The sequence below is a fragment of the Eriocheir sinensis genome, chromosome 30, assembly GCF_024679095.1.
Source record: "Eriocheir sinensis breed Jianghai 21 chromosome 30, ASM2467909v1, whole genome shotgun sequence".
NCBI lineage: Eukaryota > Metazoa > Arthropoda > Malacostraca > Decapoda > Varunidae > Eriocheir > Eriocheir sinensis.
Window position 1 is genome coordinate 6,297,426 of NC_066538.1, and position 12,500 is coordinate 6,309,925.

Sequence of the window (12,500 nt, forward strand, 5' to 3'; positions counted from 1 at the left end):
AACGGAAAAAGGAAGAGAGAGATTTACATAGATTTACATAGAAAATCAGACCACACAGACCCCATGGTCCAGACTTGGTGGTCTGTCCTTAAACCTAAGTGATTTTACATTAATCAGAAGACTCCAAAACGTTGCATTTCTACTCTAGTTGATATTAAGTTGAAGGAAGTGACGGTCGAGCTTATTTTTGAAGGAGTCAATCGTGTTACACTGGACCACTGATGATGGGAGCTTATTCCATTCTCGCACTACAACGTTGGTGAAGAAAAATTTGGTGCAGTCTGAATTTACTTGTCTACATCTGAGTTTTACGCCATTGTTCCTCGTGCGCAAAGTGTCATCGATCATAAACAATGTTGATCTGTCTACATTCGTGAAACCATTAAGTATTTTAAAACATTCGATCAGTTTTCCTCGGAGGCGACGTTTCTCAAGAGAGAACATGTTAAGGGTAGAAAGCCTTCTTCGTAGGATTTGTTGCGCAAGGAAGGATAATTTTGCTGCCCGACGCTGAACACCTTCTAATTTAGCAATATCCTTTGCATGGTGGGGAGACCAAAACTGTACCGCATATTCCAAGTGGGGTCTGACTAAACTGTTGTAGAGCGGGAGTATTACATCTTTATTCTTAAATAAAAAGTTTCTTTTAATGAAGCCCAACATTCTGTTCGCTTTATTTGCTGCATCGATGCATTGCTGTGAGAATTTGAGGTTTGACGCGATTTTGAGAGAGAGAGAGAGAGAGAGAGAGAGAGAGAGAGAGAGAGAGAGAGAGAGAGAGAGAGAATCCCTAAGTCTCCTGATAAAATGACGAGGAGACTATTCAGAGCAACAAAGGAAGACAGATAAAGAAAGAAAGGAAGAAAGGAAGACAAATGGAGACAAACAGACATAAGAGGATAGACAGACAGACGCACAAAAACACTCGACCCGCGACCTATTCACACACACACACACACACACTCGTAGTACGTATAAAAGAGCAATCTGTTTAACTCTCTCTCTCTCTCTCTCTCCATCAGTGCAGGTAAACATGGGTGACAGACAGGTGTGAACGATGACCCTGACCCACTAATTACAGGTGTGTGTGTGTGTGTGTGTGTGTGTGTGTGTGTGGTGTTCTAATGTGTGAAAGGTAGAGAGAGGTAGGGAAGGAGGAGGAGGAGGAGGCTAAAGGTGGAGCGTAACGAAGGGATACTGACTGAGGAAGGGAGAGAGCGTGTGAGATTGAGGAAGGGAGAGAAAGTGATGCATAGGAAGTGAAATAATGAGAGAAAGTGAGGCTGAGGAAGATAGTGCTTGAGGGAGGGTAAAGATTTGGGGCTGTTATGAAGGTAAAGTATAAGGAAGGTAAAGTATGAGGAAGGTAAAGAATAAGGAAGATAAGAGATGAGGAAGTATGGTTAGGGGATATGAGGAGGGAAGGTTTTGAGTAAGGGAGTTTCAAGGGTGTGAGGAAGGGAGATTTTGAGTAAGGGAGTTTGAAGGCTGTGAGAAAGGAAGGTTTTGAGTAAGGGAGTTTGATGGCTGTGAGAAAGGAAGGTTTTGAGTAAGGGAGTTTGAAGGCTGTGAGGAAGGAAGGTTTTGAGTAAGGGAGTTTGAAGGCTGTGAGAAAAGAAGGTTTTGAGTAAGGGAGTTTGAAGGCTGTGAGAAAGGAAGGTTTTGAGTAAGGGAGTTTGAAGGCTGTGAGAAAGGAAGGTTTTGAGTAAGGGAGTTTGAAGGCTGTGAGAAAGGAAGGTTTTGAGTAAGGGAGTTTGAAGGCTGTGAGAAAGGAAGGTTTTGAGTAAGGGAGTTTGAAGGCTGTGAGGAAGGGAAGTTTTGAGTAAGGGAGTTTGATGGCTGTGAGAAAGGAAGGTTTTGAGTAAGGGAGTTTCAAAGATGTGAGGAAGGGAGGTTTTGAGTAAGGGAGTTTGAAGGCTGTGAGAAAGGAAGGTTTTGAGTAAGGGAGTTTGAAGGATGTGAGAAAGGAAGGTTTTGAGTAAGGAGCCTAAATGAGAAAGGAAGGTTTTGAGTAAGGGAGTTTGTGAGAAAGGAAGGTTTTGAGTAAGGAGTTTGAAGGCTGTGAGAAAGGAAGGTTTTGAGTAAGGGAGTTTGAAGGTCAGAGAAAGGAAGGTTTTGAGTAAGGGAGTTTGAAGGCTGTGAGTAAGGAAGGTTTTGAGTAAGGGAGTTTGAAGGCTGTGAGAAAGGAAGGTTTTGAGTAAGGGAGTTTGAAGGCTGTGAGAAAGGAAGGTTTTGAGTAAGGAGTTTGAAGGTCAGGAGAAAGGAAGGTTTTGAGTAAGGTAGTTTGATGGCTGTGAGAAAGGTAGGTTTTGAGTAAGGGAGTTTGAAGGCTGTGAGAAAGGAAGGTTTTGAGTAAGGGAGTTTGGTCAGAGGAAGGAAGTTTTGAGTAAGGAGTTTGATGGCTGTGAGAAAGGAAGGTTTGAGTAAGGGAGTTTCAAGGCTGAGAAAGGAAGGTTTTGAGTAAGGGAGTTTGATTAATGGCCGAGAAAGGAAGGTTTTGAGTAAGGGAGTTTGAAGGCTGTGAGAAAGGAAGGTTTTGAGTAAGGGAGTTTGAAGGCTGTGAGAAAGGAAGGTTTTGAGTAAGGGAGTTTCAAGGCTGTTAGAAAGTAAGGTTTTGAGTAAGGAGTTTGAAGGTCAGAGGAAGGAAGTTTTGAGTAAGGAGTTTGATGGCTGAGAAAGGAAGGTTTTGAGTAAGGAGTTTGAAGGTCAGAGAAAGGAAGGTTTTGAGTAAGGGAGTTTGATGGCTGTGAGAAAGGAAGGTTTTGAGTAAGGGAGTTTGAAGGCTGTGAGAAAGGAAGGTTTTGAGTAAGGGAGTTTGAAGGCTGTGAGAAAGGAAGGTTTTGAGTAAGGGAGTTTGAAGGCTGTGAGAAAGGAAGGTTTTGAGTAAGGGAGTTTGAAGGCTGTGAGAAAGGAAGGTTTTGAGTAAGGGAGTTTGAAGGCTGTGAGAAAGGAAGGTTTTGAGTAAGGGAGTTTGATGGCTGTGAGAAAGGAAGGTTTTGAGTAAGGGAGTTTGAAGGCTGTGAGAAAGGAAGGTTTTGAGTAAGGGAGTTTGAAGGCTGTGAGAAAGGAAGGTTTTGAGTAAGGGAGTTTGATGGCTGTGAGAAAGGAAGGTTTTGAGTAAGGGAGTTTGAAGGCTGTGAGGAAGGGAAGTTTTGAGTAAGGGAGTTTGAAGGCTGTGAGAAAGGAAGGTTTTGAGTAAGGGAGTTTGAAGGCTGTGAGAAAGGAAGGTTTTGAGTAAGGGAGTTTGAAGGCTGTGAGGAAGGGAAGTTTTGAGTAAGGGAGTTTGATGGCTGTGAGAAAGGAAGGTTTTGAGTAAGGGAGTTTCAAGGCTGTGAGAAAGGAAGGTTTTGAGTAAGGGAGTTTGATGGCTGTGAGAAAGGAAGGTTTTGAGTAAGGGAGTTTCAAGGGTGTGAGAAAGGAAGGTTTTGAGTAAGGGAGTTTGATGGCTGTGAGAAAGGAAGGTTTTGAGTAAGGGAGTTTCAAGGGTGTGAGAAAGGAAGGTTTTGAGTAAGGGAGTTTGAAGGCTGTGAGAAAGGAAGGTTTTGAGTAAGGGAGTTTGATGGCTGTGAGAAAGGAAGGTTTTGAGTAAGGTAGTTTGAATTCTGTGAGGAAGGGAAGTTTTGAGTAAGGGAGTTTGATGGCTGTGAGAAAGGAAGGTTTTGAGTAAGGGAGTTTCAAGGGTGTGAGGAAGGAAGGTTTTGAGTAAGGGAGTTTGAAGGCTGTGAGGAAGGAAGGTTTTGAGTAAGGGAGTTTGATGGCTGTGAGAAAGGAAGGTTTTGAGTAAGGGAGTTTCAAGGGTGTGAGGAAGGGAAGTTTTGAGTAAGGGAGTTTGAAGGCTGTGAGGAAGGAAGGTTTTGAGTAAGGGAGTTTGAAGGCTGTGAGGAAGGAAGGTTTTGAGTAAGGGAGTTTGAAGGCTGTGAGGAAGGAAGTTTTGAGTAAGGGAGTTTGAAGGTGAGAAAGGAAGGTTTGAGTAAGGGAGTTTCAAGGGTGGAGGAAGGAAGTTTTGATAAGGGAGTTTGATTGTGAGAAGGAAGGTTTTGAGTAAGGAGTTTTGGAGGAAGGAAGGTTTTGAGTAAGGGAGTTTGAAGGCTGTGAGGAAGGAAGGTTTTGAGTAAGGGAGTTTCAAGGGTGTGAGGAAGGGAAGTTTTGAGTAAGGGAGTTTGAAGGCTGTGAGAAAGGAAGGTTTTGAGTAAGGGAGTTTCAAGGGTGTGAGGAAGGGAAGTTTTGAGTAAGGGAGTTTCAAGGCTGTGAGAAAGGAAGGTTTTGAGTAAGGGAGTTTCAAGGGTGTGAGGAAGGGAAGTTTTGAGTAAGGGAGTTTCAAGGCTGTGAGAAAGGAAGGTTTTGAGTAAGGGAGTTTGAAGGCTGTGAGGAAGGAAGGTTTTGAGTAAGGGAGTTTGAAGGCTGTGAGGAAGGAAGGTTTTGAGTAAGGGAGTTTCAAGGGTGTGAGGAAGGGAAGTTTTGAGTAAGGGAGTTTGAAGGTTGTGAGGAAGGGAAGTTTTGAGTAGGGGAGTTTGAAGGTTGTGAGGAAGGGAAGTTTTGAGTAAGGGAGTTTGAAGGTGAGAAAGGAAGGTTTTGAGTAAGGAGTTTCAAGGGTGTGAGGAAGGTAAGTTTTGAGTAAGGGAGTTTGATGGCTGTGAGAAAGGAAGGTTTTGAGTAAGGGAGTTTGAAGGCTGTGAGGAAGGAAGGTTTTGAGTAAGGGAGTTTGAAGGCTGTGAGGAAGGAAGGTTTTGAGTAAGGGAGTTTCAAGGGTGTGAGGAAGGGAAGTTTTGAGTAAGGGAGTTTGAAGGCTGTGAGAAAGGAAGGTTTTGAGTAAGGGAGTTTCAAGGGTGTGAGGAAGGGAAGTTTTGAGTAAGGAGTTTCAAGGCAGAGAAAGGAAGGTTTTGAGTAAGGAGTTTCAAGGGTGGAGGAAGGGAAGTTTTGAGTAAGGAGCTCCAAGGCTGTGAGAAAGGAAGGTTTTGAGTAAGGAGTTTGAAGGCTGTGAGAAAGGAAGGTTTTGAGTAAGGAGTTTCAAGGGTGTGAGGAAGGAAGTTTTGAGTAAGGAGTTTCAAGGTCAGAGGAAGGAAGGTTTTGAGTAAGCGAGGTTGAAGGCTGTGAGGAAGGAAGGTTTTGAGTAAGGGAGTTTGAAGGGTGTGAGGAAGGTATGTTTTGAGTAAGGGAGTTTGAAGGCTGTGAGAAAGGAAGGTTTTGAGTAAGGGAGTTTCAAGGGTGTGAGGAAGGGAAGTTTTGAGTAAGGGAGTTTCAAGGCTGTGAGAAAGGAAGGTTTGAGTAAGGAGCTCAAGGGTGTGAGGAAGGGAAGTTTTGAGTAAGGAGTTTCAAGGGTGTGAGGAAGGGAAGTTTTGAGTAAGGGAGTTTCAAGGCTGTGAGAAAGGAAGGTTTTGAGTAAGGGAGTTTCAAGGGTGTGAGGAAGGGAAGTTTTGAGTAAGGGAGTTTGAAGGTTGTGAGGAAGGGAAGTTTTGAGTAAGGGAGTTTGAAGGCTGTGAGAAAGGAAGGTTTTGAGTAAGGGAGTTTCAAGGGTGTGAGGAAGGGAAGTTTTGAGTAAGGGAGTTTCAAGGCTGTGAGAAAGGAAGGTTTTGAGTAAGGGAGTTTCAAGGCTGTGAGAAAGGAAGGTTTTGAGTAAGGGAGTTTCAAGGGTGTGAGGAAGGGAAGTTTTGAGTAAGGGAGTTTGAAGGTTGTGAGGAAGGGAAGTTTTGAGTAGGGGAGTTTGAAGGCTGTGAGAAAGGAAGGTTTTGAGTAAGGGAGTTTCAAGGGTGTGAGGAAGGGAAGTTTTGAGTAAGGGAGTTTGAAGGTTGTGAGGAAGGGAAGTTTTGAGTAAGGGAGTTTGATGGCTGTGAGGAAGGGAGGTTTTGGATTGTGAGGAAGAAGTTAAGAAAGTTTTGGGGCTGAGGAAGTGAGGTTTGAGGATACGAGGCAGGGGTTTGAGGCTGTGGGGCTGTGAGGTTTGAGTCTGAGTAAGGTGGAGTGTGAGGCTGTGAAGATGGTAGCGTCTGTGGCTGTGTGTGGTGTGTAAGTGGGTCAGCTGGGTCCTAATATATTCCTGGTGACGTGTGGGTTGTGAGGCAGCGGCGGCAGCTACAACAACAGCTAAACTAGACTAATAAACTACTTATAATTTTCTCCATTGCACATGTATTAGCATCTAACGAGTATTTTTTTAATCTATTACTCGTTATACGCTAATTTGACTAAACAAAACTAAACCTATCTTATAAGCGAATACATTAATCTAAAGCTAAACATAATAAAACAATCCCAAAGTCTAGCTAATAAACGAATAAACATAAAGTAAACCCAAATTAAACAAAACAATGCGTAAAATTAACTAATATATTAACTCGACCCAAACTAAATAATACCTAACCTACACTCACTCTCAAGATCAGTCTGAGGGCCACGATGCAGAGGAAGCAGATATTGTCAATGATACAAGCCAGAGAGAACCTTCCACGCCAAGCCCCAAAAGTGTCCCAGGGAGATGATTTAGTATTCACATCAATTGTAAAGATTAAAGCACTCTGAAACCTACACTAAGGCCTAACATGTGATTTAATACTGTCTCTTTTCTCTTCGTCTATATGTCTAGGATCGTAACCAGAGTGGAGTGGTGACGGATGGGCAGTCTCATATAAAATCCATGACCCTGTCCACCCAGCCGTAAAAGGATAGCTGGTGTCAGTCGAGGGTTGTGTCCCGCCTCGCAAGTGTGTGCTGAAGTGAGATTTCAGCCGTACCCAAACAAGCGATAGCGGGTCTAGAGCGTGATCGGACTAAGGTGAAATTAAGCATGCTGATCTGATAGACGAGACAGAACAATGAAAACACACACACACACACACACACACACACACACACACACACACACACATATACATACACATGCGCCGACCACAGAATGACAAATGAAACAGGACAAAGAGAACATGGCGAAGAATACACACACAAGAGTTAGATGAATACCCAAGGATGAGGGAACAACACAATACTGGCGGACCTACACGTGGCTGGTATTGTGTGACAGCTGTTTACCGCTTGTTCCCGCCCCGTCTATTAGCATATGTAAGCCAGGTGTGAAGGGTGCGGTTATGTCCGTTAACTACACCATGGATTGATTTGTTTTATTTATACGGGAGTCTATTTTTAAACCCCACTATGGTCTGTTCTCTTTAGTCTGACCCAAGCTGACAACATAATCCCGAAATTGACCTCTCTTTCGGCCACCTCTTTAGATTCTTTTTGTGAGCAGCGAGTAGCGGGCTTTTTTTTGTTATTGTTTACTTTTTTTGTGCCCTTGAGCTGTCTCCTTTGTTGTAAGAAAATAAAATAAATAAACCTAAGCGTGTTCGTGAGCACAGTGCAGATTAGTAGAAAGTGCTGCGTGAGATAAACACAAATAGAGGTTAAAGAAAACTTGGAAGCCACAGCAGTAGCCAGTCAGCACTCAGCTTGCAAACACGCTTATAGGTTTATGTTGTCAGCTTGGGTCGGACTTAAGAGAACAGACTATAGTTAATTTGTCATCCACGCCATCTTATTTGTAAACCATGGGACCAAAACCTAACCTACTTGCTGACACACACACACACACACACACACACACACACACACACACACACACACACACACACACACACACACACACACACACACACACACACACACACACACACACACGCTCCGCCGCCCTCTCCCCCGCCCCCTACACACGATAAAAGTAGATATGGAGGTAAACCAACATCCGGCACACACAAAAAGGTAAACACACACACACACACACACACACACACACACACACACACACACACACACACACACACACACACACACATACACTCACCGTGGTCGTGGCCGAAAGCGAGGAGGCCCCTGGCGGTGAGGCGGAGGGCCAAGTCTTCATACCATTGTAGGTGCTCCGCGAACCCGTGACACAGGAACACCAGGCCCCTGCAACACATGAAACACACCTTAGCAACACACACAACACACCTGATCTACAAACATACGAAACACACCTTAGCAACACACACAAAACACCTGATCAACACACAGGACCCATTAGGAACATGTGGCCCCTGAAACACATGAAATACATCTTAGCAACACATACACACACCGACGCACCTGATCAATAAACACATGAAACACACCTGATCAACACACACCACACACCTGATCAACACACCTTAGCAACACACATAACACACCTGATCAATAAACACATGAAACACAGCTGATCAACACAAACACCTGATCTACACACACACACAACACATCAGATTCACACATAGGACCCTTTTGTAACACGTGGCCTCTACAACACATGAAACACACCTACTTAAGACACTCAATACACCTCATCACCGCAAAACACCTGAGAAACACATTAAACTCCATAGGTAAGTCTGTCTGTCTGTCTGTATGTATGTATGTATGTATGTATGTATGTATGTATTTGTATTCATAAGTGGTACATTTTTCCACATTCTCTTAAAACCTCCTCTTGTTTACCTTCTCCTCTAGCTCCTCCTCATCTTCCTCCTCCTCCACAGCCTCCTCACAGCTTATAAACAAAAACAAACCTTCCTGAGAATCATAAGTATGGGGGAAGAGTTTAGTGCAGCAGCCTCCATTTATCATCCTCTTTATCTTATTCTCTTTATTCTGTTTTCCTAATTTATCTACTTCTTCTAATTCTTCGTCGTCGTGTTTTTGTGTCTTTCTTCGTCTTCGTGTTATTTCTTGTTTTCATATTTTTGTTTTACCGGCGGGATGGGTCCCAGAGCCCAATGCTTCTACACACGCCTCGCGGAACTAATCTCAGAAAAGATGCATCAGCCAAGGAGTCACGTTGTCGCCTGGATGAGGTGTCGCCTCTCGTTCTCCCTGCTCAGGTCGGCCATCCTATGTCTCAGGGGCACCAGACACTCTGGCCCAAAAGCCACCAACATCTCCAATATGGACTATGAAGCCACAGTGGTGGAGAGTGACATTAGGGTGGGTCGGGAGTGACTTGAGTAGGGAAGGAAAGGGGGATCTGGACGTAATAGATGATAGGTGATTTAGTGTCAGGTAGTATTAGTGATATGGCTGGATGCCACAGTCATTAGCGAACAGTTGGGGCGAATGACCTCCAAGCTATGGAGCCCTCCATGATTATGTGTCGGGAAAATAAACATGGGTGGAGGTATCATTTATGTAGTAGTAGTAGTGTAGTAGTAGTAGTATAGTAGTAGTAGTAGTATAGTAGTAGTAGTAGTAGCAGCAGAAGTGACTTGAAACATAGAGACGAGGGGAGTTAAGTCACATAAAATAGGATTAATGTTACTTTTAAGTGTCCATTAAATATTAGGCAAAACTGATTTATGAGCACGAAGGTTGCGTGACGAGCACAGCAGATAGTGTGCAGGCGGCCAGTGACCCGGTGTGGTGTCGTCTGACATCCCATCCTGAATACATACATGAATTTCGACACGTTACCGTGTCTTTTGTCGACTGCTTGTCGGAATCTGTCCCACTTAAGTTTATTTATATTATTATGGAAGCAAATGATGACGTATGTGTGTATATAACTAGGATATCAACACTCACTCTTCTTCTTGTGACCTGTTCCGCTTTGCATCGCTTTTTAGGACCTCCTTGGTACTTTTTTACACTTAGATGCTTCACTTAGTTACTCTGTGATAGCAAAGATTGGGTTCCGCGATGCGAAGTTCAGGATGGGATGTATTACAACAAGGGATGGCAGACGACACCACAGGTGGTGGTAGTATTTTTTTTATAGTAGTAGCAGAGGAAGAAGATGAAGAAGAAGAAAGTAATTGCAGTTGTAGTAATCGTAACAATAGTAGTAGTAGTAGTAGTAGTAGTCTCAGGGGCACCAGACACTCTGGCCCAAAAGCCACCAACATCTCCAATATGGACTATGAAGCCACAGTGGTGGAGAGTGACATTAGGGTGGGTCGGGAGTGACTTGAGTAGGGAAGGAAAGGGGGATCTGGACGTAACAGATGATAGGTGATTTAGTGCTAGGTAGTATTAGTGATATGGCTGGATGCCAGTCATTAGCGAACAGAGTTGGGGTTAATGACCTCCAATCTATGGAGCCCTCCATGATTATGTGTCGGGAAAATAAACATGGGTGGAGGTATCATTTATGTTGTAGTAGTAGTAGCAGTAGTAGTAGTAGTAGTAGTAGAGGAAGAAGATGAAGAAGAAGAAGAAAGTAATTGCAGTTGTAATAATCGTAACAGTAGTAGTAGTAGTAGTGCACCCAACCACCCGCATTGCCGACCTGGACTTTGAGGCGACGGTGGTTGATAGTCGTATCAACCACAAGGTCTGTTAGCTTAAAAATAATATGTTTAGTAAGGTTTGTAATATTAAATAAAGATGGTTGTCGGCCACCGTCATTGGCGGGGTGGGGCCAATGAATTGCTTTGTGAAAGGATATGAGAGAATACTGCCTGCCAACGCACCTTCTAATAGATGGAGGAGGCTAGTAGTAGTAGTAGTAGTAGTAGTAGTAGTAGTAGTAGTAGTAGTAACAAAACGCATAACCTTATTAAAGTCAAAAGGCAAAGGTTATTAAAACAAAGACAAAACTGTGTGTGTGTGTGTGTGTGTGTGTGTGTGTGTGTGTGTGGGGGGAAGTGTACGTAGATAAGGGGAAGCTGACCGCACGAAGGCTATTTAGGAGACCACAAAGACACCACTAACGCCTTACACACACACACACACACACACACACACACACACACACACATACACATACACTCACACACACTTAAAACGTGACACTTTTGAAGGGCATGAGTTTGTGTATTTGGGGGGAGAGAGAGAGAGAGAGAGAGAGAGAGAGAGAGAGAGAGAGAGAGACAATGAAAAAAGTGATAAAGGAAACGAAAAAAAATATTACAGGGTGAAAATTAAAGCGAAAATTACGTGAGAAATTAAATTAAGGAAGAAAAAGAAAGGAAAGAAAATGGAGTGCCAGTAATAAAGTGAGGAAGGGAAATGGAGAGGGAAAGAGGAAAGAAAGAAAACGGACGGCGGTTGAAAGGGTAACTAGGGCGGAAGAAAATGAAGAACAGGGAGAAAAAATATATATAATAACGGAGGAAGAGACGAGAGAATAAGAAAATAATGAAGGAAGATAAAACAAACGAATGACGGAAGAAAGGGAGATAGAAACGAAAGGATAACAGAAGGAAAGGTAGAAAACTAAGCAATGACGGAGAGAAGGAAATAGAAAGAATGAGAAAAACCAATTAATGACGAAGAAAGGAAGAAGAGGAGAAAGGGAAAGAAAGAAAAATGACGGAGGAACGAGAGAAACGAAAGAAAGGGAGAGAAACAAAAGAATGACTAAAAAGAGGAAGAAAAAAGGAAAAAATACGAAAGAGAAAATCAAGGGAGGGAAAAGAATAATGGAGGAAAGAGAAAGAGAGACAAAGAAGGGGCGGAGGAAAGGGAGAGAGAAACAAATGAAGAACGAAGGAAAAAAGAAAACAATGACAAAAAAAGGAGAAAAACAAATGAAAAACGCATAAAAAAGAGAAATAAAATAAAGACAAAAGAGGAGAAAAAAAAATGATAGTGGAAATGCAAAGAAAAATAATAAAAAGGGGGAGAGATAGTGGAAATGCAAAGAAAAATAATAAAAAGGGGGAGAGAAAACTGCAAAGGGAAAGTAGGAAAAAAAAGGAAGAAAACAGGAGAATGAAGGAAATAGAAAGGAAGACAAGAAAGGAGGGAGGAAAGAGAGGGAGTAGAGAGGAAAGGGAAGAGAGGGAAGGAAAAGGGAGGGAAAGAGGAAAATAGCGTGAAGGGAAGGGAGATAAAGGGAAGGAAAAGGGAGGGAAATGGAAGGAAAGGGAGGGAAAGGGAAGGAAAGGGAAATAAGAGAGGAAAAAAGTGAGGGAAAGGAGAGAAAGGGAAGGAAAAGGAAGGGAAAGGAAAGGAAAAGATGAAAGAAGAGTGAAGGGAAGGGAGAGAAAGGGAAGGAAAAGGGAGGGAAAGGGAAGGAAAGGGAAGGGAAAGAGGAAAGAAGAGTGAAGGGAGGGAGAGAAAGGGAAGGAAAAGGGAGGGAAAGGGAAGGAAAGGGAAGGGAAAGAGGAAAGAAGAGTGAAGGGAAGGGAGAGAAAGGGAGGGAAAAGGGAGGGAAAGGGAAGGAAAGGGAAGGGAAAGAGGAAAGAAGAGTGAAGGGAAGGGAGAGAAAGGGAAGGAAAAGGGAGGGAAAGGGAAGGAAAGGGAAGGAAAGGGAAGGGAAAGAGGAAAGAGTGAAGGGATGGGAGAGAAAGGGAGGGAAAGGGAAGGCAAAGAGGAAAAAAGAGAGAAGGGAAGGGAGAGAAAGGGAAGGAATGGGGAGAGAAAGGAAAGGAAAAGAGGAAAAAGAATGAAGGGAAAGGAGAGAAAGGGAAGGAAAAGAGGAAAAAGAATGAAGGGAAAGGAGAGAAAGGGAAGGAAAAGGAAGGGAAAGGGAGGAAGAATATTTGGACATGTCGAGA

At 43.3% G+C, this 12,500-nt stretch overlaps 1 protein-coding gene and 2 long non-coding RNA genes across 38 annotated transcripts in view; 2 read left to right on the forward strand and 1 right to left on the reverse strand.

The window, feature by feature from the left end:
- Positions 1 to 12,500, reverse strand: part of LOC127005508 (monoglyceride lipase-like) — a 97,227-nt gene that overhangs the window by 41,074 nt on the left and 43,653 nt on the right. Inside the window, exon 2 of the mRNA XM_050874417.1 lies at positions 7,832 to 7,938. Coding sequence (XP_050730374.1) covers positions 7,832 to 7,938 — 107 coding nt within the window. The remainder of the gene's footprint in view (positions 1 to 7,831; positions 7,939 to 12,500) is intronic.
- On the forward strand, positions 509 to 3,590 carry LOC127005509 (uncharacterized). Of its 26 annotated transcripts, none has more exons than XR_007758594.1 (7): positions 509 to 1,542; positions 1,621 to 1,893; positions 2,152 to 2,229; positions 2,495 to 2,572; positions 2,760 to 3,071; positions 3,189 to 3,305; positions 3,501 to 3,590. It is a non-coding gene; the product is annotated as an uncharacterized LOC127005509 (long non-coding RNA). The 26 variants fall into 26 exon arrangements; XR_007758586.1 differs by lacking the exon at positions 3,501 to 3,590 and having other exon boundaries at positions 2,760 to 2,954; positions 2,994 to 3,110; positions 3,189 to 3,406; XR_007758608.1 differs by lacking the exon at positions 3,501 to 3,590 and having other exon boundaries at positions 1,621 to 1,776; positions 1,855 to 1,893; positions 3,189 to 3,406.
- Positions 4,062 to 7,825, forward strand: LOC127005510 (uncharacterized). 11 transcript variants are annotated; one of them, XR_007758618.1, is made up of 4 exons: positions 4,072 to 4,478; positions 4,518 to 4,556; positions 5,396 to 5,684; positions 5,724 to 7,825. It is a non-coding gene; the product is annotated as an uncharacterized LOC127005510 (long non-coding RNA). The 11 variants fall into 11 exon arrangements; XR_007758623.1 differs by lacking the exon at positions 4,518 to 4,556 and adding an exon at positions 5,166 to 5,259 and having other exon boundaries at positions 5,490 to 5,684; XR_007758622.1 differs by lacking the exon at positions 4,518 to 4,556 and having other exon boundaries at positions 5,357 to 5,450; positions 5,607 to 5,684.